The sequence below is a fragment of the Sphaeramia orbicularis genome, chromosome 13, assembly GCF_902148855.1.
Source record: "Sphaeramia orbicularis chromosome 13, fSphaOr1.1, whole genome shotgun sequence".
Lineage (NCBI taxonomy): Eukaryota > Metazoa > Chordata > Actinopteri > Kurtiformes > Apogonidae > Sphaeramia > Sphaeramia orbicularis.
The window spans coordinates 24,441,242-24,467,093 of NC_043969.1; the positions used below are offsets into that span (position 1 = coordinate 24,441,242).

The following is a 25,852-nucleotide window of genomic DNA, read 5'->3' on the forward strand; positions in this document are numbered from 1 at the left end:
TTTCTCTGTCCACATGATCCCATATCACTTCTATTCATATTCTTTCTGAAATGCATGACCGCACATGTGCATTTCTCAGTTTTTGTAGTAATATACTTACAACTGGAATATAAAGCATCTTGTATATGTGAACAGTATGAATATCAAAAATGCATTACCTGCATATTTGTTGTTAGAAATAAAGACACACGCTCATCACAACCCTGCAAAAACAAAATGAAAGGCTGCTTTTTCACAGTGCTGTGTTTCTAATGTCATTTCACCAAATTACCCATACTGCCAATAATTTAAAAGCTTAATTACGGTGTCCACTTTTTAATCTTTGTATTATTTCACTGATCATATTACTGTGTTGTAGATATTTGTCCAAGTCTAGTTGTGCCAAAAGTAACATCCAGGTATAAATGTAATTTCAGTTTTATTTATCTTAAAACTACCTGGACTGTATTTATTGTGTGATGAAGCTGCAATGTCCTCACTTGCCCTGAATCTGTTTATAGACCCCAAAAGTGCAAGCGCTCAGTCCATGTGGGTTTTCTTCACTCTGCACCTGCCTTTCCCAAATTAGGGATGAGACCCAAAATGGGTCACCAAATGTGTTGAGTAATGACCAAAGCCATGCAAAAACTAATGACATGAATAAAGCATAACAAAAAAATATATAAATAAATAAGGGGGGTGGGTCTGTTTGTGTACTTTGGCATCTAAATTAGTATTTCTTTCGTGTGTCTATTTGTTGGTCGTGTGTTGCCACTAAACTAGCATTACTTTTTAATTGGGGATTAATGATCTTACAAGTGCATTTATTCAACATTGTTGTCACAGTGGAAGTTTTTGCTATTTACGAGACATTGTTTAGAAATTCCAGTCAAACTGATCATTTGGGTCTCGAGTTGCCCACAAGAAATTGTATGATGTACCATTTTCTCTCAGTACTTGAACGCACCATACTTCAGTTGTGTGACGTACGACTATTCACTGTTCATTTTGAATACTATTTCTTTTTTATTTCAACATGTTTTAGAGGTTTTTAACCAACAAATACTGACTTATTCACTGCCCTTCAGGTTTAACGTTAATAGATCTATGCAAAGTGTAATTTATTTAGTGAAACGTTGTGACGTAAAGGGTCAGAGGTCGTAAGTACACGCCCACACTTTTCCGCATGGTGGTGGAAACATGGAATCTCTTGTAATACTTCGATGCTTAAAACACTGTTTGTATTTGTTGTAAACTCAGCTCCTCTTAGGATAGTGTTTTGTGATACATACGTTTGATTTTAATGGCAGTGAAAGAAGACTAATATTTTCTTTACGTAACTTGAACTTTTGTCCGGTTAGCTTGTTAGCTAGCTGACCGACATCACTGCTGGCTGAACATGAAGACTTCTAACGGTAATACCAGTGTCATGGACATGTTTCAGAAAGGAAAAGTGGTGAAAGTATGCGCCCCGATGGTTAGATATTCAAAGTAAGTTGGATGTCGTCATCTCGGTATACAACGCAATTATTCTAAATTTTGCTTAAATGAGTTAAGTGTTGTTAAACAGATTCAGCAGCTAACTGGATACATGTGTTGCTAACTTTTGTTTACATGGATCTCCATACATTTCTTTACAGGCTGGCTTTCAGATCTTTGGTGAGGAAGTACAACTGTGATATATGTTTTACTCCGATGATAGTGGCTGCTGACTTCATGCGATCGGTTAAAGCCAGAGACAGTGAATTCACAACCAGTGAGCGTGAGTAGTAGCATTGCACTTTTAAGAGCAACAGTACATCAACCTTATCTGCAAGATCAATTCCATTATCCATTGGCAAATATCTACACACTTTTATAGGTGTGCTCATATTTTCGTAGGCACTATTTGTGTTTAAAATGTGATGCAAGGTGATAAATCTGACTTTCAGCATCTGTTGTATTTTTCTTTTACTTCATTAGGTGACAGGCCTCTGATTGTGCAGTTTGCTGCCCATGATGCTCAGACTCTCGGCGATGCAGCCTGTGTCGTAGCACCATTCTCAGATGGAGTTGATCTCAACTGTGGCTGCCCCCAGAGGTGCAATTTCTAACAGTTGGCTCTGATCCATTTGGCCTCCAGTCACTTCCTACTCATTTGTTTTTACATTTTAAATTCGCAATTAATTAACAGCTCTAAATGAGACTGATTTAGACCAATGTTTTTCTACCATTAGGTGTTTTGATGCTATTTTAGAACATCTTTTGTAATTGATTGACTTAGTACAACTACAAACATAAAGGAGAAATGTTTTGCCTGGAGTATGTTTTGAAATCATTAGCTGCTTTAATGATGCTGTTCTTACAAGGTCTTGTATATTTTTCATTTACAGATGGGCCATGTCAGCTGGATACGGTGCTTGCCTTATAAACAAACCGGAATTAGTCAAAGAAATGGTCAGAACTGTCAAGAACCAGGTGGACAATCCAAACTATACAGCGTCCATCAAAATAAGGTATAGTCTGATAGAGCTCAATGTAACTGATAGTAGAATGGTGTGCCCAGATTTTGCTTCCTTTTCAGCTTTTCAGAATAAATACAATGTCTCATTATACTGTGATTTTATAAGTTACAGCTAGAGCTTGTAATATCAGTAAAAGACAAATATATTTTCCTTTATCATAGAATTCACAAGGACCTCAGGCAGACAGTGGATTTGTGCCAGAAAGCGGAATCAGCAGGGGTGTCATGGATCACAGTCCATGGACGGACAGCAGAAGAACGCCACCAACCAGTCCACTATGATGCTATAAAAACAATCAAAGACAGTGTAGCCATCCCTGTCATTGCTAATGGGGATATAAAGTACCTCCGTGATGTGGAGTCCACTCACCAGCTTACTGGTGTTGATGGTATGTTTGCCCTGTTTGCGTATAACAAATCCATACTCTTGAATAAATGCACTCATGAATTTTCAACAGTTGTCATAATGGATCTGCTTATGTCTTCTTTCTTATTTGTTTTGATTGATTTGCTGTTAAGGAGTGATGGCTGCACGGGGATTGCTTGCTAACCCTGCCATGTTTGCTGGCTATGAGGATACACCTTTGGAGTGTATATGGGACTGGGTGGATATCTCCATAGAGCATGGAACTCCATTCACCTGCTTCCACCATCACCTTATCTACATGCTGGAGAGGGTTAGCTCCCAGCCTGAGAGAAAAGTGTTCAACTCTCTGTCCAGTACCTCAGCTGTAATGGACTACCTCCAAAACACATACGGGACAGTGCAAGATATGGCAGCATGAGTATAGTGGAATGTGGATTTTTTTGTTTTGTTTTTGTACATTTTATAGACTTCTTTTTATAATATTTTTGTGCCAAATACAAATGTAAATTATATCACTGTTATGAGTCTTCTTTATAAAGTAAGGCGCAGCTGTACATCCTGACTCTTGTCTTCTTTGTGTGAATGTAAATGTCTGTATCTTCAGCCTGAACAATCAACTGAAATATCAAAATCACATTATAGCTGAGTACAATATATCCAAATAGCAGAAGTTGAAATGTTTGTGATATTCAGTATGTCATCAGATATAACCTGTCTCGTCTATTCAGACAAAATACTTGGATATAAAGGAAGTATTGTGGTGGCCTACAAATCATTTATAAATTTTATTTTCCAAACCAAAAGGGAAAAAAAATAAAACATTCAATAGAGTAGCACACAAACTAATCATCCCATTAAAATCATGCCTCTTCAGTTGCTGTTTTATTTGTTTATGTTTGCCTATCCATCAGCTAACAGCAAGAAAATCAGCAAAATGGTACTTTATTTCCTTATCATGACCATATATGATGATAATACGGATAGTGTGTAAATGTAGAATTAATCGATCTTAAAACCGGAATAGTGCTTCTTGACCTTCAAAATAAAGATAACGTTTTAAGTGGAGTGAATACACATTTGTGATAACAAACAGTAGAATTATATGATACGGTAATTTAGTTGTTAAATGACATTTATATCCATATCCATGCAATTTTATCGGTGTGTCCAGTGAATACATCTCAATAATCCTCGACTAAATGCTATAATTTCTTTTATTCTGAAGGACAAACCGGAAACGCGCCGAGCTGAAGAAGCCGGAAGTGTGGGGAAAGTGGTCAACGCTGTGCACGTTAATTTTATTCTAAGTTCTTGCTTTGTGCTAGTCAGTAATTTGGCGGTTTGCTGGTAAGTTGTCAGTGTTTTTGTACAAGGTGTCATATGAGTTTTAGTATCAGCTTTAAGCGCTCTTGAAATTCGTTGTTTTAAGCTAGCTTTGTAGTTCAGGAAGTCAGGAAGATTTAACGCAGCAGTATGTAGTTTTAGTACTCGTTTACCGCATGAACAAAGGACTTAAAATAATACAAAAATGACGAATATTTGGCTATGTTAAATGTTTAAATCATTATTTCATGCTCTATAGCCTAATGGGTATGTCTCTTTTTGTGTTAAGGTATGTAAGCTGCAAAGAGAACAGAGTGACTAAGGCTTAAATATTTTATCTCAACAGAAGGGGTTTTGTTGTCGAAAGGAAAATAAAAGTTTTGAGAATTTCCCTCCGTTTAGGCTAGCTTTCTACTCTAGACTATTTTCGGCTTTGGTTGGAAGTTGCACTAACATACGCACATTTTCCTGAAAGGCCCAAAACTAAAGATGACGCTGCAATGGACTGCTGTGGCCCTGTTCCTGTATGTGGAGATTGGGGTTCTTGTCATCCTGTGCTTACCATTCATCTCAGCCAGGGGGTGGGTTACTTTTAAGCATGGTCTTACAGTCACTACAACCAAATATAACACAAGCAGACAATCAAATGTGACTGTCCTGAACTGTCACTGTACATTTGTACTTAAATGCTTCTTCATGTGGATCCAGGTGGCAGAGAGTTTTCAAGCTGAGGATCTGGAGTTTCATGTCAAGGTTTTGGAACAAAGTTTTTCTCACCATGATCATCATACTCATTGTTCTCTTCCTAGGTGAGTTTTACATTGGTTACCCAATGCTGCAGTTAATTAGTCAGTCTATATGGATATAACACCTTTCAGACAAATACATTCCAGTGTTTTACAATTGACTGATATTTAAAATCTGATGTAAATAATTACGATACAAGCAAAAGAAAATTCTGAAATATTACATCATTATTAAATCTATTTTAGCGGAATTATAAAGTACAAATAATTCAATTGTAAAATGAAATCAAAGGTAGTGATCAACCGTGTAATGCAGATAAAACCAAACAGGAAAAATGATGAAAATAAAGGTCTATTAAAACACTAAAGTCAGACTAAATGGATAGGATTTGAGTTTTTGTTTACAAACATCATTTTCTGATCCAGCCAAATCTTCTTAAAGGCTGTTCCAGTAGTTTCCCAAGCTTTTTGGAACCATAAAAAGAAAATAACCAGAGGATTTGAGGGACCTGATTGTCAGTAGACCAAAAAGTGTTTAAGTAAAGTTTCATAGCCCCTTATAAATTAATAATTGATTTTAAAACCAATACAAAACCTATCAGACATCCAGTGTAAATATTTTAAGGAGGCAGTACACAGAACAAAATATGTGTTCAGTTAAATATTCTGTCATCTTCCTTTTTACTTCAGATGCAGTGCGTGAGGTGAGGAAATATTCAAACAAAGAAATTGGTCCAGATGCCAAGCTACTGCCAAACATGGTTGATCACCTGCACATGAAGCTTTTCCGAGCTCAGAGGAACCTCTACATATCAGGATTTGCTGTCTTCCTCTGGCTGTGAGTCTCACACAGAAGGCCACCTAGGCATTATTATTAATGCCTTCACATTTTTGTCAGTGGATTCATTGACATTGCATATCTGTTTCCATTAATTATTGTTTTTTTATAGGGTGATGAAGCGAGTGGTTACTTTGATTAACCAACTGGCATCAGTGTCTGACACTACGGTTGCTCTTCAGGCACAGGCTGATGGTGCTAACCAGGCTGCAAAGAAATACATAGAGGACAATGAGCGGCTGAAACAGGTAAGCTCCACAGGGATCACAATGGTTGGAGAAAGATTCAAAGATAACACTGTTCATAAATAGGGATGGTGTATCACGAATGTATCAGATATTAGCTAGACATGGGTATCAGGTGATATTTGCTGATATTGTCCAATAATGGCATCAGTATATAAAATTTACATTTAAAATATAAAATCTTTTCACTGATGGCAGTGGCAGATATTTACCTGTTGTGCTGTATTAAAGGTTTTTGCATATATTTTTTTTTTTTTTAATGTTCTCATACAGTGATAGTGTAATGGACTGAAAGACTTTAAATTTGTATTTTTATATTTATAATGAAGATGTCTTCTGTTAATGGGGGATGAATAACAACAAAAACACCACGAAGTAAAGAAACAAAACAACACGGGTACATCGTACTTTTTACAACTCAGGGAATAGCATGTGATCACTGTTCCACTATTATATGAGACACTCATGTACAGTACTGTGCAAAAGACTTAAGGCACCGTTAGCTTTGCTTTTTTTTGCAGGGATGAAATGATCATACATATGTATTTCTCATTTTCTTTTCTTCCTAAAAATTGCAGTTCCATTTTCTTTACTTCAGATTCACATCACTTGATGTATTTCAGGCTCTGATGGAAGGGAAGGGTGACAAGGCCACTGCAGAAGGAATGGAGATACTTAGGAAGGAACTGAACAAACTTAAAGAAGAGCTGAACGCCTCAGGAGAGGGTTAGTACCTGTACAGATGTCCACATATGTCTTCTAAATACTGCAGTTATTTTTACACATACTTGAGTGTGTTTTTGTTCTCTCAACTTGGGATAGTTTAGATCAAGAGTTGTGAGTTTCAGTAGATGAAGATGCTTTGCGGTGATATGTGATTTTTGTCCACTCAGCTTTGGCAAAGTCTCAGTCGGAGGCGGATGTAATGAAGAAGCAGATGGATGGTCTCACCAGGGAATACGACAGGCTGTTGAGAGAACACCAGGAGCTTCAGGTGAGACTCTGACCAAAATACAGCACAATAATTCAATTTTATAACATTTACTGTCATAACAAATAATAGGTGAACAGTTTAGTAGTTGGGCTTAAATGGAAACAATTCTATTCACTTAACATGTATCCATCTTCTCTTTTCAGAATCTTCAGGATGATGGAAGCAAGAAGGATGACTAGCTTTTGTTAAATTTCTATCATAAAAAAAAACACAAGAAAGCCACTACACACGCTTCCTTGCATGTAACACGATGTGTTACCGTGCATCACATAATTAGGGTTGGCTCCTCTGCAAGACTTTGCAGATTCTGGATCATATCAGTTATGGTTTTAAAGCATGAAGCTGAATTTTTACTAAAACATGCAGCGGGGGTAAATGGAATGAGGATTTCTGATAGTTTCACATTTCTTCCTGGCACAGTGTGACTAAGAGGATTGGTTTTTTCTAAGTGTGCATTCTATCAGACTGATTTAACTGTAAGGTAATTGGAGAGATTTCAATCCACAATCAGCCAGTGCCTAGTCACACACACTCAGTATGTAGAAGAATATGCAATAATGACAGTTATTTTAGATTTGTTCTTTTTTTAGCTGGGTACACGGTGTAAACATGACCGTTCACTTCAGATTGAAAGTTAATTTCTCCGTTACTGTGGTAAACAGCTGTGAATGTATTTTGATACTAGAGCTGCTTCTTTGTGTCTCTGTAGCTGCTTTACTCACTTTGACCTTTGATATTGTAAATGAATGCTGGGGGCACTTGCAGGTACAGATGCACTTCAACGAATTATCATGGGTTGTTTGTATTCCATTTTATGTTTTTATTTAGATGAAGACGGTAAATATTGATTCCCAACCAACACCCACTTCATTTTTTGCTTTCTTGTTTCTACCTTCATCAGAATATACTGTAAACACGTCACAGAAAATTTACCGTAGTATTTCTGTGAATATAAAGCAATCAAAATCTCTTTCAAAATGCACATAAAATACATTCAAATTAAAATTCTGTGTGCATTTGAGCCACAGGAAATCTTGTTTTTTCTAAATTGCATTTATTGTTCACTTGTATTTTTTTTTCTAGTTCTACATTTTCACTGGGGTTGAAGTGTGAATCATTTAAATGGTTGTATGGTTTGTGTTGTATTTCTTACCTGATGTAAAGGCACTTTTTGTGGTTTATAATCTTTTTGATGATTGTTGCATCAGTGTGTTATTTTCTGGGCATAAAATGGCAAACAAAAAAGTCTTAAGTTGTGTCATGTTTCTGCTGTTGACAGACACCTGGTTGAAGTGCCTCAGGAGTTGATTTTCTGTAATAAAACATGTTTCCTAATGTTTCAATGCTTTGAATATTTGTATTTGACTTTTATTTAAAATAAAATTAAAAAAAACCCAAAACATTTCATTGGATATTAAAATATTTATTTGTGTAACATTAAGCTATTCTTTGAAATTTTACAAAAATAATGAAGGAAAACTATTTACATTCTGATTTCTCTAATGCAAGTAAATGCCTTACATTTATGAGATGACTCACTTTCTCTAAACATCACTATTCATCTCTACATCTGAACTTGGCCACCTGTGCCTGAAACGGAACCTGATTCCAAAAGACAATATAGTCACAACACAGTGTTAAATTGCCAAAACTTACAATAATATAACTTTTACAAAGACGATATTGTCTCAACAGTTGTCTGGAGATACAGTAGTCTTCTGCATGACTCATTTGATTTTTTAATTTTTTCAAGGAAATGTGTTCTGATTTTGGGATGATGCTGTTTATGAGAATGAAAGTAATAGAAAACCTGAGTATAAACCAGGATGATCAGATCACAGGCATGAAATACATCAAGACACCAAGTAGAACAGAAAAGCAGAGATACGTACAGATAAGCAGCGGCTGGTAACAGAAGCAGAGCATATACACTTTAGCAACACTTGGTACTTGTTTTTCTGCACACACAGTGAAACAACACAATCCTTTTACATGCACAAAATATTCTAATAAGACAAATGTGTGGGTGGTTTTTCCAAAACTGGTAGAAACACCAATGTATATCTCATATGTATTTCCAAAAACAGCACCTAAAACTCCTATATTTGGATTAAGGCTTAATACATTAAATACTGTATTGTTATAAATGGAAATATAATGGAATATGAATGTGCATGTAAACATTGTAGACTCTCATTCAAAGCAAAACACATAGTCTGCAGCGCACAACAGCAAGTATTCCATACTGTGCATTTGTTTCTTACTAAAATGGCTAAAGTTAGCTGTGTACAACTATGAAATTGTTGAATAAATTATGCCAAAAGCCAATTCTTGGTGCCAAAGAAAAATTCAGTGCACTGTGTGTTTTTAATAAAAACATTTCCTCACATTTACACATCAGGTTAAAGGGTTTGAGGCTGATTTCAGATAAAAATAAATATGCATGTTGTACTGCCATCTTGTGGACATAACTGATATTACAGCAGCATGTTAGGACACTTGAATAAATACTTCCTTGTTAATAACACAAATTGTCATAAAATCAGATGTAACTGTGGGATTTAAGTAAAGACAAAACACGAGTATTCGACACTCATCAATCTTACATTCTGAGCGTAACTGAAGTCTTAAATAAAACTGTATGTGGATATCATCCAGACAAAACGTCACAAAATTGCTGTGTAGTATCCAGCAACAGTGATGATGTACACATGACACAGAGGTAACTGTTGAGTGAATGAGGCACATACGTCCAATCTGCCACGCCCACACAGGAAACACATGTTCATACATGTACTTCCTCAACAACCTGCTTATTTTCCATGTTTAAACTGAACTAAAACCATCATAATCTCTGGACTTATCTTTTTAAGGCCTAATCTTCCTCCTGAAAATACATATATATATTGGTATATTGTTTAAATTTAGCTTTGTGCCTCTGGTTTGTAAGGCCACTTTTCTTTTTCTCTTCAGGAACAGTGATGTCAGGAAGAAAAACTTTGCTTTAAAGGAAAAATCCAAAGAGGCAGCTTAATCATTGCTGGTGTTTAGAATTATATTGTTTTTGCAGTAGTTTGCACAAGACACAATTCCCATCAATTCTTTTGTGCCACCATTAAAACTGAAAAAAAAAAAAATTGTTTGACTTTGTAAGGAAAAATAACAGCATGTACATTCAAGAAATATCTCAGCAATATTAACCTTCTGTCAAATTCATAAAGCCTTCACAGGTCCAGTAATACAAATATAGAATTTATGCTTCATATTAGTTATTCAGATACGACATGTAATTCCCTGCAAATATCTTTTATTTTTTTGTGTACAGTCAGTCTTTGCATATGTGTGTATGTGTGTGTGTGTGTGTGTGTGTGTGTGTGTGTGTGTGTGCGTGCATTCGTGCGCGTGTGTGTTGATCTGTAATGTGACTGGAGGAGGGGTCAGTTCTGCTGGATCCGTCACAGCCGTGTCTCCCTGTCAGTGCTGTTGTCTGATATTTGTTGTGATTGGTCACAATTACACATCAATAACTCTTGCTTCCTGAGTGCCTCCAGCTCTGTTCCTCCGTTGGCCAGAGTGCCGTGGATGGCATTTCTTTCCTCCTTCTTCAGCTGTCTGCTGAGTAGAATGAAACCCGGGATGCAAATAACAAACGAGATAGTCCTCAGGCTCAGAGTCAGGCCCAGATATGCTATCCTGGAAAAGTAAAAATAAAATTATCATATTTTCCTTGAGGAGATGAATAGACAGAGCGAGAGGGATCTATTTAAAAACACACAAGCACAAGCATCTATTCATGAATCACAAAATCCAGAACTGGAAAATGATTATCAATGGTTCTCAATGTGTTCTTGACAAAAACATCAGTTTCTTCAACAACATGTTCCTTGTTTACATCCTTTTTAAAAAAAAAAAAAAAAAATTCCAAAACAATAACAAAGAGTATTTCTTGCATTTTATTAGTAAAAGCACATTGTTAAGAGCTACAGAAGTATATCTTATGAGGATCTGCTCTGCTTATCATCATAACAGAAGCCCATGGCAGACAGGAGATGGCAGCGATAGTTTAAAAGCAGTGATCTTGTTTCTTCAGAGTTTATGGTGCATTGTTTTCCCCTGACACTGAATCAGGAGCAACTTCAAGGCTTGTAGTGGTATTATTTGCTCTGATTTGCTTCAAATAAGTCAGAGACAGACAGCTCTGAGACAGCAATATAAATATATATCTCATAAAACACCAGGAATATTCTGTGCTGCAATGTTGTTTAGGCTGTTTATTGCTTATTCCAAATGTGCAATGTTTGTTTTCTTGTTGCTGGTAATTTAGTTTTTCTTACTGCTACCTGTTCTACTACTTTATTTTTACCACCTTGCTACTTGTTGTTTCTTCTAGTACTTTACGATGTGCATTTGCCTATTTTTTTCAATACTGTTTTTCTTTTTTAGAGTTACTGTTTTGCTATTTTCTTGTAGTATTTCTTGTGTGTATATCTGCTGTTGTGCTGCAACTGGAACCTCAATTTACTGAGGGCTTTGCCTAAAGGTCCAATAAAGTTCTATTCTATTCTATTCTATTCTATTCTATTCTATTCTATTCTATTCTATTCTATTCTATTCTATTCTATTCTATTCTGTTCTGTTCTGTTCTGTTCTAATCTATCTAATTTAATCTATATCAAATCAAATCTATCAAATCGAATCGAATCAAATGTAATGTAATGTAATGTAATGTAATGTAATGTAATGTAATCTAATCTAATCTAATCTAATCTAATCTAATCTAATCTAATCTAATCAATAAAGCAGAGGTCTCAAACATGTGGCCCGGAAGCCAAATCCAGCCCGCCAAAGGGTCCAGTCTGGCCCATAGGATGAATTTGTGAAATGCAAAAATTACACTGAAGATATTAATCCTTTTAGTTCAAGTTCCACATACAGACCAATTTAATCTCAAGTGGGTCAGATCAGTAAAATACTATCTGTAACTGTAAACATTTTCATGTCATTTTACTCTGTTTACACTAAAACAAACTATCATTTCACAAAAACACGAATAACCTGAACAAATATGAACATTTTGAAACGTCTGAAGTGCAACTTTACCGATATTCTGCATGTTAAATGTTTTGTGTATTTGTAGATCCACTGTGATCTGTAAGTTTACATGTGTAAATCATAAACTGAGACATAATATTGTTAAAATTGCACTTAGTTTTCTAAAGAAATTTCAGTTTGTTCATTTTATTTACATTGTTTTAAAGGATAGGTGGTAGATGTAAATATTTTCATCAAATAATTTCCCTTTTTTCGCCCTAAAACATAGAGGAATGTTTGGAATTGACATTATTTATATACTACTAAGTTATTATTTCACTGGTCGGGCCCACTTCAGATCAAATTTGGCTTAATGTGGCCCCTGAACTAAAATGAGTTTGACACCCTGGCAATAAAGTGACATATGAGGCATGAACAGGTGCATGTGGGAGTACCTGTATGCTGTGGTGTTGTAGATTCTACAGGCTCCCATGCCTCCACACCTCTTCTGGCCCCATTTCAGACATGTTGTGTCAATGATCGCTCCGAAATAGATGGGTGCTGGGATCCCTGCTGTAGATTCAAAACACAGTGAAGCAGAGGACCCTACACAAGCATTTTCAGGTCCATACAAACAACAGATATCGAAATAAAGTTGACAAATATCTGTAGTGAAACTCAAAACCCGTTTCACCTCTACATATTATGACCATAAGAGGATAAGGTTTGAAAAAGACTTACCAAGAGTGCGTGTCGCCAGAGCGTGAAAACCCAAGGCCAATGACTTTAACTGTGGTTTAATGCATCTGTAAGAGAAAAAAAATATCATTGACAGGCACTCTTGAAAAACTACTTAGATCATTTTAGCACTAAGCTTGAACCTAAAAACAGACATTCTAAAGCCAACACATACAGAATGGAAGCTGCATCTTGTAGGACATAAAAACTATCTTTAAGTATTATTAACCCATAAAGACCCACTGCTACTTTTGTGTCAGTTCCCTAATAAATTTTTCTCTATATTTAACCTTTACTAAGTGATTTATTACCATTTATTTTAATATTATCTTCTGTATTTGGTGCTTTTTCAGTGGAAATCAGGTATTTTCCTATTTTTTAATTCACTGATCATGTAGATGTTCATAAAAGATCAGATTAAAGTTGAGGGTTATTACATCAAAAACAGAGAAAACTGGAGAAAAAGTGACTTTTTTAGCAAAATCTATCATTAACTGATCATAAACCCAGTGTGCCCATTCACTGTCATTGATCCAACTCCATGGGTTTTACTGGTGAATCAATGTAGAACAGTGATACTCAAAGTGTGGTCCCCCAAGTGGTCCATGAGAGGATGTCATAAAAAAGTCAAATTTATATCAGTTTCTCAAATCACCCTCATCTGACTTCCAAAGCAAAGTTACGAGTACAGATAATTGTTTTCTAAATTAAAAGCAAATCAAATGTAGCCAAAAGAAGCCTAAGAGTAGACTTTTATTGAATTTGTCTATGCCAACACATGTTTTGTGTCATCATCTCTATACAGTTAGGTTACCTGGGTGGCCTACTGTCATATCAAAGACCTCTCGTGACTTGTGAATTGTGGTGGAAATGAAGTAGAATAGTTAACTAATCAGAAACGGAGAGTGAAACGAAATGAAGAGTGACTTGAACAGTTCTAAAATACGATAATGGATCGGTGACTGAAGAGAAAAGCTGGAGAAACGACGACCAATGTTAGCAACAAGGTGCAAAGACATTCTGTTTGCATCGAGCTGTTAGCACCATTTGTAATATACTGCAGAGTTAATTTGTTTTTTTTAGAGTGGGAGTGGGAAACTGGCCAGCTGGTTAGTTGGTCTGTGATTTTTTTTTTTCATGATAAAGCGGTCCTTGGTGTAAAAAAAGTTTGAGAACCCCTGTTGTAGAAGATGATGGTGTTTCAACGTTCACTATGGAGCCTCTGAACGTCCAAATGGGCCATATCTGATGACCATGAAAAGATGACAAACTGCATTTTACACCAGTTATTTACATGTATTGATAGGATTAGTGAATCAACAGGTATCAAATGGTTTACATCAAGAGATGATTTTGTTCAATGGTGGATGTCGGGTCTTTATGGGTTAATGTTATGAGGCAGGTTAACTTGTGTTTATGTCAAATTTATTGGAGGAAGGAGAGTGTATTCTCTTGACAAAAATCTCCAAAATTAACAATATTCAGATGTTGAGAAAACATATGAAAGAAATCGCACCACACAGTACAATAAGTCATAGAAACACAGCTAGTAACCTAATATCAGTCCAGTGACGTGAGTGAATTCCAACAGGATCAGCTGATATGGCTTTAGGAGATCCTGCAGGAGATTTGCATGTGTGCATGTATGTCTTTCAACAGAACTGCTATTATTAAAACAACGCATATTTAACACAGATAAGTGGCATGTGGAGGGAAAGTTGGCAGACTAGCTAATGCTAATGCTTATTTAGAGACTTGTATAATTAAGTAGTAGACCATAACCTACTTATAATCATTTGTATTTTTGCAGTTATTTTCTTAAAATAGCTTCATGTCCATGAGTAATATCAGTTTATCTAATTCAGTCTTACCATTAACATTGGTGTGTTGCACATGACATAAAACAACAGAACACGGTATGCATGTTCTACAGATATTAAAACTAAAATAAAACAGCAATACCAATCTCAGCAATCTACTACAAAACTTTGGATGAATGTTTCCATAAAAATTACAGATAATCAACCTTTTATCTCACAAACCCCTTGAGACACATGAGTACATATACAAAGCAATGATCATCATGAGTGTGTAGTTAGTTTACTTCATGTTTTCAACCTCTGACGATTGATTTTTGTCATTAATGGGTTGGCGAAAAATATGAATTAGCAAGATGAGCAATTCAAAACTCCTTCACAAACCTGCTTTAAAGCATCAGACATTTTTGCTAAAATGTAAGTTTTGTATTTATGTTAGTTTCTCATCATTTAAAATGACATTTGCACCACTTTTAATTAAAAAAATGAGTCTGGATTTATCAGAGAATGTGAAAGAACCAGAAAAGAATAAGAAATGTTTCCTCAAATTAATTATTAAGAGGCATTCTACTTGTTTTGTTTGGTATAAAATAGTAAATAAAACTTATGAAAAGCATTTAATTATGAATTAAGAAAACCTTTTTTTAATAAGTTTAATTGCTGAATCTGATACATAGTTTTTATGGTTACATCACACTAACCCGCTCATATTTGCTAAAATTGATTGAAAATAGAAATCTTAGAGTGTACAGTTACTCTCAATATGTGTCAGCGTAATGTGTGAGTTTATTTTAATTTATTATCTTAACCTTTTCAAACTTAACTAAAACAAAGGCATCTGAACCCGAACAGCACCATTCCACCATCCTCTCACTCATTATGTATAACTTTGATGGGTCATCATTTGCATCTGCACAAATCTGTTTATAAGTGTGTGTGACTTTTTTCCACTTGGCAGTTTGAGACTCAACAGCCTGTATGACCTCATTTATGAGCAGTAAATTACAGCCTGTTCTTCATCGGTGTAAGAGGTCGGGTTACCATGTCCTCCGAAGAATCACTGTCATATTACAGGATTTTAAACCTTGAGGCATCATATGATTCCATTAAAACGTGTCATTTTAAACAGATCTACTGTTCATACATATAACCTTCAAAAATATGTTACTAATAAATGTTACTCAGCTTTAAATGAAGCAGAGAATTGTTTCTGAATGCTCTGATCCTGGTTTCATCTCAAGGGAAAATAAATGAAACATTTACTTCTCATGATTTCAGGAAATAAGCATATCAGGCACATTTGATTCATGGATTAACACTGAAAATGTAAACAGTATATAAGTGATCGATGCCTTTCCTTTAAAAAAAAAAGCTGTCTATAACACATTATATTTCATATATCAAATACAGATATACCATTGAGAGCAGTACTATTAAAAGGAAACACTTTGATGTTCTATGCATTAAGGATTTTTACTCAATCTGACCTGATGAGCAGCATGTATCCTGGTGTTCCCCCTAATGAGATGATAAAGGAAGTGATGACAGAGAGAGCCAGGAAGTACGGGAACATCCTGTCGCAGTCATCCTTGTTGGGGCACTGACCTGTGCTGGCTGTAAAGTTACCATCCACACCAATACAGCTACAATTAGAGAAGACCTGGAGAGACATGCATAGTCGCATACATGTGACCATGTATACCAGAACAAAGACACACATAAAAATACCTCAATACACACACAATACATGTATATAATACAATGATTCACTAAAGAAACATTCATATGCAACCATTTATTACTGATGAAAAAGGGAGCAGGTGTTTTTACTCCCCCCCCCCAAGGGAGACAGGGGGTATTGTTTTTGGTTCAGTTTGTTTGTTAACATTCTACTAGCAAAACAATTGGTTAAATTCATACCAAATGTGGTTTATAGATTACAAGTGATGCAGAATAGATGTCATTACATTTTCGAAAAAGTAGGTCAAAGTTCAATTTTTTAATAAATTTTTAACCCCCCCCCCCCCCCCCCCCCCCCCCATTTACTTATAATAGGCAAAATTTCTGTAGCAGCAAAACTATTGGTTGAATTCATACCAAATTAACTTTTGGGAAAAGTAGGTCAAAGTAAAAAAATTTTAGGGATTTTTCAAATCTTCCCATTTACTTAGAATGGGCGAACTATGTGCCAAGGGCAGGGTTTGTTGTGCCTGGCACCATTTGTTTCTTCTTTGTTTCTCTTCATAAATATATATAATTTTAGTACCTTGTCAACTTACTGTGTTTTTCCCTGAGCCAACAGAGCTGGTGCAACCAGCGAGACAGGGAGAAACATATGTGATGCCGTTCTCTCCACACACTGGGTCCCATTCAGTCGCTGAACAGTAGCAGCCTGAGTTGCAGGTCGTAAACACAGAGTGTTTGTCATAAGATATCCCTTCCAAACTAAACATGAGAAAGACAAAAAGACAAGAAAGAAGTAGGAAACAAGTATGTAAAAGTAAAAATATATACACTTTTAACCCTATTTTTGTGATGACTTCCACATTCTACATTAATCTTATTTATTATATGTATTAAAATTATTATCCTGTACATTGTTCAATTTTCAGTGAAAAGCAGGTATTTTCTTATATTATATTTTCTCAAACTCAGTGTAAATTCCAAAGTTATTATGTCAAAATGGAGAAAACTTAAGAAAAGGTGACTTTTTCATAAAAATATGTCATTAACTGAATGTAAAAACAAACATTTACAACCACTGTCATTTGTGCAATTACATGGGTTTTACTGGTGAATCAATGTTGTAGAAGATGACAGTGTTTCCACGTTCACTACGGAACCTCTGAACATCCAAAAAAAAGACCTATTGCTATTATTATTGATGCTGCCAAAAAGAAACTGCATTTTACCTGAATTATGTAAAAGTATTGCTCTGATTAGAAGTTCAAAGGTTATCAGTAGCTGCTTTTCTTCACCGGTAGCTGTTTAGGTCTTTGTACTAGCAGTTTTATGAAGGAATAAATAGTCTGTGTAAAGGACATAAGATCAGCATAACCTTTAATGCATTCAACGTGAAGTACAATGGCATTAAACATTAACCCATAAAGACCCAAACATCCACTGTCAACCAAAAGCATGTACTGATCTAAACTGTTGATCTAGTAATCCTACCAATACATGTAAATAATTGGTGTAAAATGCAGTTTGTCATCTTTTCATGGTCATCAGATATGACCCATTTGGACGTTCAGAGGCTCCGTAGTAAACGTGGAAAAAACATCATCTTCTGCAGCATTGATTCATCAGTAAAACCCATGGAGTTCGATCAATGACAGTGGATGTAGAATCTGGATTTATGTTTATTTAATGCTGTATATGACTGAAAAAGTCACCTTTTCTTCTGTTTTTCAGTTTCGATATAACAACATTTGACTTCACTCTGCACTTTAATGAACATCTACATGATTAGTCAATTAAACACAGGACAAGAGATGATTTTCACTGGGGAAAAATGCAAAATTCACAGGATAATATTATAATAAATATTGATAAATCAATTAGGAAAGGTTAAATAGACAGAAAAATTCATTTGGGAACTGCCACGAAAGGCCTTAAGGGTTAAGGAAACAGCATGTGCTGGCTTATATTTTACATAGTCTAATGTGGAAGAATCAGGTAGAAAATGATATAGGGAGGGAAATGTTCATTTACTCTTGATGATACAGAACACACTTCATGTAAGTAAACATACAGTATATATAGACCATTAAACTTAAAACAAAATGAGGTCATCATGTGATTTGCTTTCATTTGGAAGCTGCGACGTGTACCTTCCTCACATACGAAAATATACTGAAGACAGTTCACTCTTGTATAAAAGTAATTACAGACCTGATGAGCTCTAAGGAAATAGAAAAACAATTTATCACTTGCAGTGTTAGCTGTTAATTGTGTTGTCAGAGATATCACTTTCATTCTGGGTTAATTAGAATGTTTCATCCGTTTGGTTGTGTTTAATCTGTTTTATTACCAATGTCCCCTCGTTTCTGCGTTTGATTCTGAACGTCAGATTTCAGACCCAGCAGTGCACTGGGCACACAGAGGGGGGTAAAGGCTTCTGCTGTTTAGTTGTTCAGCTATTTCTGGCTGGGTTGAAGCTTGTGATAATGTTTCACAGCAGTGTGCATGCTCCATGTTATTTTAGTAGTTGTCATGCAGTTCTTTTATGTGTGCCTCTCCCTAGAAAAACGATTCATTACAAACCACTTTCCCCTAAAGCCATTCCACATTTTCACTCTTTATTTACCTTTTACTCAGTTCAGTTTTAGATTTTGGATGAATATTAGGCAGTTACATACACTGTACTGTCACCCCTGCAGATGAAAATATTACATTTGTTATCACTGAAATGCTTTTTTAACATTTACAATAACAAAATATAATGAGCATGTTGTTCCTATAGTGCACTGTAATGGTGATTTTGTTTGATTGATTTTTGTGTCATGCAGATCACATGCTTCGCCCATGATGGCCTTATAAAACACCATTATTCAACAAAGAAACAAAAAACCAAAGCCAGAGCACAGACATAGCTTGCATATAATATTAAACAACTAATCCAAACAAAGGCAGCTACATCACAGCCACATCCACATATGTTTGGACACTGACACAAATGTTGCTTCTGTACACCAGCACAATGGACTCTGAAATAAAGCAACTTATGTGACTGAAATGTGGACTTTCAGCAACAAAACGGCTTAAGAATTACAACCATTTAAAACACAGTCCTCCATTTTCAGAGGCTCAAACATATGAGGTACAAAGAGCCTCCTTCAATGCACATGAAGGAGGCTGACACTCAAATAAAAAAAAAAAGTTAAAAAATTAAAATCTATGAGAGAGACAGGAGTTTAGAAGTGACAAAATCATCAATTTGGTACATTTTTAGCCTTTACGCTAAACTAACTAGTTCTGTTTTTCTCCACATTTAACCTTTTAACTAACATTTAACATTTTAAATGGTTGTAATTCCTAAATGGTTAATGTGATATTTTTGTTAAATCTCTTCAATTATGGCTGAAAGTCCAACCTTCATTTCAAACCCAGACACAAAATTACACAACTTGTGTCATTGTCCAAATACTTATGGACCTGACTATATTTACACTAACCTTAAACAACCATTCCATTCTTTTATCATCTGAGCACCAAAACATTTCCAGATTGGAGACAAACACCTTATTGTATATAGACATTCTAAACTCATCATAATCATTATAATACAGAAAAAAAAAATTACATTCAATATTCACCCATGGTAGTAAAGGTAATGCAACGACCTATCTGTTATACAGGGTGTCCACAAAGCCTCTTTACAATTAAAAAAATATTAATTACAAAAGCAATTAATGAGATAAATTCATCAGATTTGTTCTATGTATTCAGTGGTTATCCAAGTTTTTAATCACATTGTGGGATCATGTGCAATAGAATCATTGGTGCATTTGTCTTCAATAAGAGATCAGTTACTGCAAATGTTTACCTTGATCTTTAGATTGTGTCACCACAAATGAATGACCTTCAACCAACTATGATTTTCCAGGTAGATGGTGCACCTCCACATTGGGGACTGCATGTTGGTGGGTTCCTAAATCAAACATTTCCAGATCTGTGGATTGGAAGGGACTGCCCTGTTCCCTGGATTTTTTCTATGGGGTTATGTTTAAAATATCATGTATTGAACAAAGATACGGGACATCAGCAATCTGAAGGAAAGGATCACTAGTCACTTTTCCATTGGACATCTGCGTAAAACTTTACCAATATTTATTAAACATCGAAAAAACAGAAGTACGTAATGTCGGTTTTCCCATAAAACCACAAATGTGATGATTTGTTTATTTATTCTCACGAGATTACACGAGAAGTCATTCCATAAACATGGCAACAAACGTAAATATCATGTTGATTTACAGATATATTCATTATTATTATATATTACCCCTCTATCCCATACTAAATTAAAAAATTATTCAGTTTCCTGGTGTGTCCACACAAACCACGCCATGTTTCTTTTAAAACTCTTCTTCTTCTCTTGTTGTCACGTCCGTCAACATCCGTTTTTTTTTTTTTTTTGTAACACGACCCTAGTTGCGGAAAAAGGTCTTTCCAATTGCAGTTTTGCATGATACACCATTTGCGCTACACCCTAAAAACCACCTCTTACCAGCACATAAACTTTTGCGCAATTTGAGGGTCAATGGAAAAGCGCCTATTGATGCCATTGACACCACTGATAAGGCTATGCTACAGCCAACATGGAAAGAAATCCAGTACTTCGTGTGCTTCATGCAACTAATGGTGCCCATATAGAGGTCTATTAAATGAGGCAAAAAACTTCAACATCTACTTTTCATTTTGTAATAGTTTCCACAGATTTGTCTATTAATTTGCTTTTGTAATAAATTTGTTAAATTATTGAGAGACTTTATGGACACCCTGTATTACTTTATATCTTGTCACACTCTATTGACTTTGAACCTGATTATCATTATTCTCATTATTCATGACTCACCTGTTGTAGTTAAGTGTCACCCCGGCTACCTTTGCATTCTCACAGCTCATAGCAAAGAAGAAGAGTGACAGTATGTACCCAATCAGCGATGTGCCAAAGGCAAACCTGGCTGCTCCCATGATGTTCAACTTCAACCTTTTCATTAACAGACCTCCAGAAAACATGCCCAGTGCTACAGCCGGGATATTGATCACGCCTGAAACAGATTAGATAAGACAATAAAGATACAGATAGATAGATAGATAGATAGATAGATAGATAGATAGATAGATAGATAGATAGATAGATAGATAGATAGAGATACACTATAGAGGGTATGCACATATGTCACTTCCCCCTTGGGCCACGCCCCTCTAAATCAGACTGAGTGGCAAAAACCAACCTGCTCAACATGACGGAGTATAGCAGTAAACACAGCCAGACCGGGAAAATGTGAAATATGAAATTAAATTAAGGACAGTTGGACTGGACATGGATCCGTACGAGCTACCAAAGAACAAGTGGTCCACGAACATTGACATGTGGCCCGAAATCGCATATCCGGACATCCAGAGTGTAGGGGATCATTGCTATTTTTACCTGAAACAAATATACATAGTTTCATCATTACTGACAACCAGGGTCCAAAACTAGGCAGAGAGCCAGCTGATCCAAAGTCCATCTACAGTAGACCGTGTACTAACCCCAGTGAATATATGCATGATCTACTGGTACTGCGGAGATTTATGTCTACTTCATACCAAGTACTTTATACAGCACAGATACTACTGCTTTGTACGAGCAGGGTACGACTTTATTCTTGTAAATTATGATATTTTTCCCACCTGTTTTTAAATTACGGCATTATTCTTGTAATATTATGGCTTTATTGTCAGAATATGACGACTTTAATCTCATAAACGAATGACATTTTTGTTCAATTATAATTTTTTTTTATAACTATGACTTTATTCTCATGACATTGTGATTCTTTTTGTATTTGACTTTATTATCATAAAATTACGTGTTTTATACCGATATATATATATATTTTTTTTTTATTAAATATTGTTCTTAAGTTTAGACAGTATTGAAGCCAACACTGCCACTCACTTCCCTCTTTCTGCCACTCAGTGACATCACGTGCATACCCTCTATACATAATAAATTACAAGCATAAACATGTCTGGGTAAGACCTGTATAATTACTGAAATGTGCTAAAATGATGTCACTTCTGTGGTCACCAAGGTTATTATCGTTAACGAAAACGAACGAAATGACGAAAACTAAAATTAAAAAAACATTTTCGTTAACTGAAATAAATAAAAACTCTAATTAAAAGAAAAAAACGATAACTAACTGAAACTGTATTGTGTGTTTACAAAACTAACTAAAACGTATAAAAAAGTATGTATAAAATTCCCTTCGTTTTCCTCTTTGTCAATGTCGAATTGATATCAAATTGATTTCTTTCACTCCAGCAGTTTGAGCTGCAGCACCATAGAACACGTCACAGTCTGTCATGTCTGCTCACTGTGGTTTCCATTCGTCTTCTGGTCCTAACTCTACCTGGAACATATAGACTGAAGCTGGGACACAGCAGCAGAGACCTGTCTGGGATTGACTTTAGTGATGCGTGGGGTCGAGTTTTTTTTTTTTTTTTTTTTTTTTTTGCGCTCACTGTGTGTGCGCGTGAGTGACAGAGACAGAGTGGAGTTAAAGGGCAGAGTCAGTGTTGAACTAGCATCCAGTTAAAAACTGGAGAGTGGCGCCACCATGAAAAGGCCTTCCAAGCCCTGAACTGCACAGTTTAGAAGAGGAGAAAAGAGGAGGATGAAAACTAATCCAATTACAGAGGTATGGAACCTGTTAGAATGTTAAAAAACGTTTGATGTTACTAGCTACAGCTAGCTGAACTGAACTGAAGCAAAGTTGGCTAATAATGGAACTGGAGATGATTAAGAGATGAGATATCTGCTAAGGTGTGGTTTACTGATGAGGAACTGGGTTATATATGTTTATATATGTTTCTGTGCGGTTTAACTGCTGGTTAGCTGGTTTATATGTTTCTGTCTGGTTTAACTGCTGGTTAGCTGGTTTATATATATGTTTCTATCTGGTTTATATGTTTCTGTCTGGTTTATATGTTTCTGTCTGGTTTAACTGCTGGTTAGCTGGTTTATATGTTTCTATCTGGTTTATATGTTTCTGTCTGGTTTAACTGCTGGTTAGCTGGTTTATATGTTTCTATCTGGTTAAACTGCTGGCTGCTTTGTGCATCTCGTCTCACGCCTTGCACATCTTCGCATTGTTTTCACGTAAGTGACGTTGTGTATGGATCACACACACACACACACACCCAACCTGCTACAGGGAATTTATACATCATAATGAACATGTATTTGTGTCTCTGCTCAGTCAATGAGCTGCCCTAACCTGACCCCCAAATAAAGTGTCCAGAGTAACCTGCTAATTCGCGCCGCACTAATTTCTTTGAAGAGGATGGTGAGGAAGATAAAATATATGAAATAACTAAAACTAAACTAAACTAAAACTAAGCGTTCAGAAAAAAACGATAACTAATAAAAACTAGCAAACATGCTCTAAAAACTAATTAAAACTAACTGAATTAGAGAAAAAAAAACTCAAAACTAAATAAAAACTAAACTATAATTAAAAATCTAAAACTATTATAACCTTGGTGGTCACATGTGAAGGTGTTGGGTATATTTTTGCAGCTCCAAGGCAGTTTTAATATTCACTCATTCATTCATTCATTCATCATCTGAACCTGCTTTATCCTCACTAGGGTCATGGGGGTCACTGGAGCCTATCCTAGCTACTTAAGGTCAAAGGCGGGGTATACCCTGGACATGTCACCTGTTCATCGCAGGGCTGACATATAGAGACGAACAACCAATCACTCTCACATTCAAACCTATGGGCAATTTAGATTAACCAATTCACCTATCAGGACTTTCAAAGGCTAAGTCAAAGCTACTGGACCTTCCATTAATCACCATGCACTCATGGCCATCAAATCAAGCGCGTATTTGAGTACAGATATATTGTACTTTAATAGATGAGTTACTGTCATTCCCTCCTCACATTCAGTAACTTTTAAGGAAACTGAAGCTAAAATTGAGCTTCTACTTGCCTTTCTTTTGATGCTAAAAAAGAGTCTTGTTGCTGCCACTTTCATGTCTGTGCTGGATTATGGGGACACATTCTTTTATTTATAAATGTATTCTAGGTCTGCTTCCTTCATATTTACTGGTCTACATCTGTTGGAATAACTTTAATAATTACAATCCCAGGATCTGTTATCTGTATGTGTTCCAAAAGTCAGAACAGATCTGGGAAAGAAAGCATTTAAATGTTCTGCTTCCACTGACTGGAACAACCTACAGAAAGAGCTAAAAATGAAGGAGCTGGTCTCTGTAAATACATTCAAAGTCATTTTAAATGAATGGGAAAAGGACAAATCTGGATGTACATGTTTTTCAAACTGACTGAATCAAGTTCTGCATTCAGATGCTTTTAAAGAGCATTGTTTACTTTTAGTACCTTTTAATTTATTGATGGGGCTTTATATGTACTGTATGTTCTAGTATAGTGTTTTATGTATGGTTTTAGTGTGGCTGTATGGATGAAATTTGTATTTTCTGTCACATCTGCTGCAACTGTCTTGGTCAGGACATTTTTCTTGGTTAAATATCAATCAATCAATCAATCAATCAATCAATCAAATTTGATTTATATAGCTCCAAAGCATAACAAAAGTTATCTCATGACACTTTACTTGAAACCAGACTCTTAATAAAGGTTATAATAAATTTAACCCTTAGGTCCCCCTTGGAATTGTTTTGTTTTGTTTTGTTTTTTTTTTCATTTGTTGATCATTTTGGCTTTGCTGCAGCTTTTGGCATGAAATTTAGCAGAAATGTTTCTTTTTAGGTTTATTTTTTTTTTAAATCCAGTGTCTTTTATTCTTAGATGTGTTTTATTTTCCTATGATGCATTTTGCACTCTATCCAAGGCTCTAATAACCACCAATGTTTCATCCACTTACTATTTACTATATGGAAAATATACATTTTTTTGTGTTTTTTTTTTGTAATAAATCACTTAGAATTCAAATGACTAAATCAGCATTTAAAGGGTTAAAATCCTGAAAACTGTTGAATGTTTGGCAGTTTTGAGCAGGGGAAAAGTTCATTCATTCATTATCTGAAACCTCTTTATCCTCACTAGGGTTGCAGGGGTTGCTGAAGCCTGTCCCAGTTACTTATGGGTGGAAGTTTTTTAAGAGATTTATTTAAAAAAAAAAAAGAGTTGATGAATGAGGATTTTATAATAGTTTTCATGTGCATGTACATTTCTGTCCATGAGGGTGACCAGAGGGAGTATCTGGCATTACAGAAAAAATACTTAAGCAATCAAGTCAGTCTTGTTGTTAATTTTTGACCTATCCAAGGCTCTAATCACAACCAATGTTTCATCCACCTACTATTTATTATATGGAAAATATAACATTTTTTGCGTGTTTTTTTTTTTTTTTTAATAAATCACTCAGAATTCAAATGATTAAACCAGCATTTAAAGGGTTAAAATCCCCAAGGCTGTTGAATGCTTGGTAGTTTTGAGCAGGGCGGAAGTTAATTAAGAGATTTATTATTAAAAAAAAACAACAAACAAACAAAAAAAACAA

The 25,852-nt window shown here is 35.5% G+C and overlaps 3 protein-coding genes across 6 annotated transcripts in view; 2 read left to right on the forward strand and 1 right to left on the reverse strand.

Annotated features, from left to right (window-relative positions):
• Positions 1 to 1,152: 1,152 nt before the first annotated feature.
• On the forward strand, positions 1,153 to 3,403 carry dus4l (dihydrouridine synthase 4-like (S. cerevisiae)). The gene is made up of 6 exons (XM_030151849.1): positions 1,153 to 1,470; positions 1,620 to 1,741; positions 1,942 to 2,059; positions 2,352 to 2,474; positions 2,645 to 2,871; positions 3,002 to 3,403. Exons 1-6 carry the CDS (start codon positions 1,379 to 1,381, stop codon positions 3,265 to 3,267), a joined length of 948 nt encoding a protein of 315 aa, XP_030007709.1. The 5' UTR covers positions 1,153 to 1,378; the 3' UTR covers positions 3,268 to 3,403.
• A 685-nt stretch (positions 3,404 to 4,088) lies between these two features.
• On the forward strand, positions 4,089 to 8,383 carry bcap29 (B cell receptor associated protein 29). Of its 2 annotated transcripts, none has more exons than XM_030151850.1 (8): positions 4,089 to 4,196; positions 4,648 to 4,753; positions 4,881 to 4,981; positions 5,609 to 5,756; positions 5,869 to 6,004; positions 6,625 to 6,727; positions 6,895 to 6,995; positions 7,139 to 8,383. In XM_030151850.1, the coding sequence occupies exons 2-8, from the start codon at positions 4,662 to 4,664 to the stop codon at positions 7,172 to 7,174; spliced, it is 717 nt and encodes a 238-aa protein (XP_030007710.1). In that variant the 5' UTR covers positions 4,089 to 4,196; positions 4,648 to 4,661; the 3' UTR covers positions 7,175 to 8,383. The 2 variants fall into 2 exon arrangements, with proteins under 2 accessions (XP_030007710.1, XP_030007711.1); XM_030151851.1 differs by having other exon boundaries at positions 4,090 to 4,140.
• A 326-nt stretch (positions 8,384 to 8,709) lies between these two features.
• Positions 8,710 to 25,852, reverse strand: part of LOC115431464 (solute carrier organic anion transporter family member 1C1-like) — a 45,315-nt gene continuing 28,172 nt past the window's right edge. For 2 of the 3 annotated variants that reach the window (XM_030151842.1, XM_030151843.1), the window contains exons 10-15: positions 21,162 to 21,357; positions 16,861 to 17,026; positions 16,069 to 16,241; positions 12,768 to 12,832; positions 12,482 to 12,599; positions 8,710 to 10,688 (exon numbers count right to left, since the gene is read on the reverse strand). In XM_030151842.1, the coding sequence (XP_030007702.1) occupies positions 10,451 to 10,688; positions 12,482 to 12,599; positions 12,768 to 12,832; positions 16,069 to 16,241; positions 16,861 to 17,026; positions 21,162 to 21,357 (956 nt within the window). In that variant the 3' untranslated portion in view covers positions 8,710 to 10,450. The remainder of the gene's footprint in view (positions 10,689 to 12,481; positions 12,600 to 12,767; positions 12,833 to 16,068; positions 16,242 to 16,860; positions 17,027 to 21,161; positions 21,358 to 25,852) is intronic. The other variant, XM_030151844.1, reaches the window with a different exon arrangement.

Coding starts and splice junctions, on each gene's coding strand:
- dus4l (XM_030151849.1), top strand. CDS start 1,379: ATGAAGACTTCTAACGGTAATACCAGTGTCATGGACATGTTTCAGAAA. Junction 1,471..1,619: donor CCGATGGTTAGATATTCAAA/GTAAGTTGGATG, acceptor ATTTCTTTACAG/GCTGGCTTTCAGATCTTTGG. Junction 2,060..2,351: donor AACTGTGGCTGCCCCCAGAG/GTGCAATTTCTA, acceptor TTTCATTTACAG/ATGGGCCATGTCAGCTGGAT.
- bcap29 (XM_030151850.1), top strand. CDS start 4,662: ATGACGCTGCAATGGACTGCTGTGGCCCTGTTCCTGTATGTGGAGATT. Junction 5,757..5,868: donor TTTGCTGTCTTCCTCTGGCT/GTGAGTCTCACA, acceptor GTTTTTTTATAG/GGTGATGAAGCGAGTGGTTA. Junction 6,728..6,894: donor GCTGAACGCCTCAGGAGAGG/GTTAGTACCTGT, acceptor TTGTCCACTCAG/CTTTGGCAAAGTCTCAGTCG.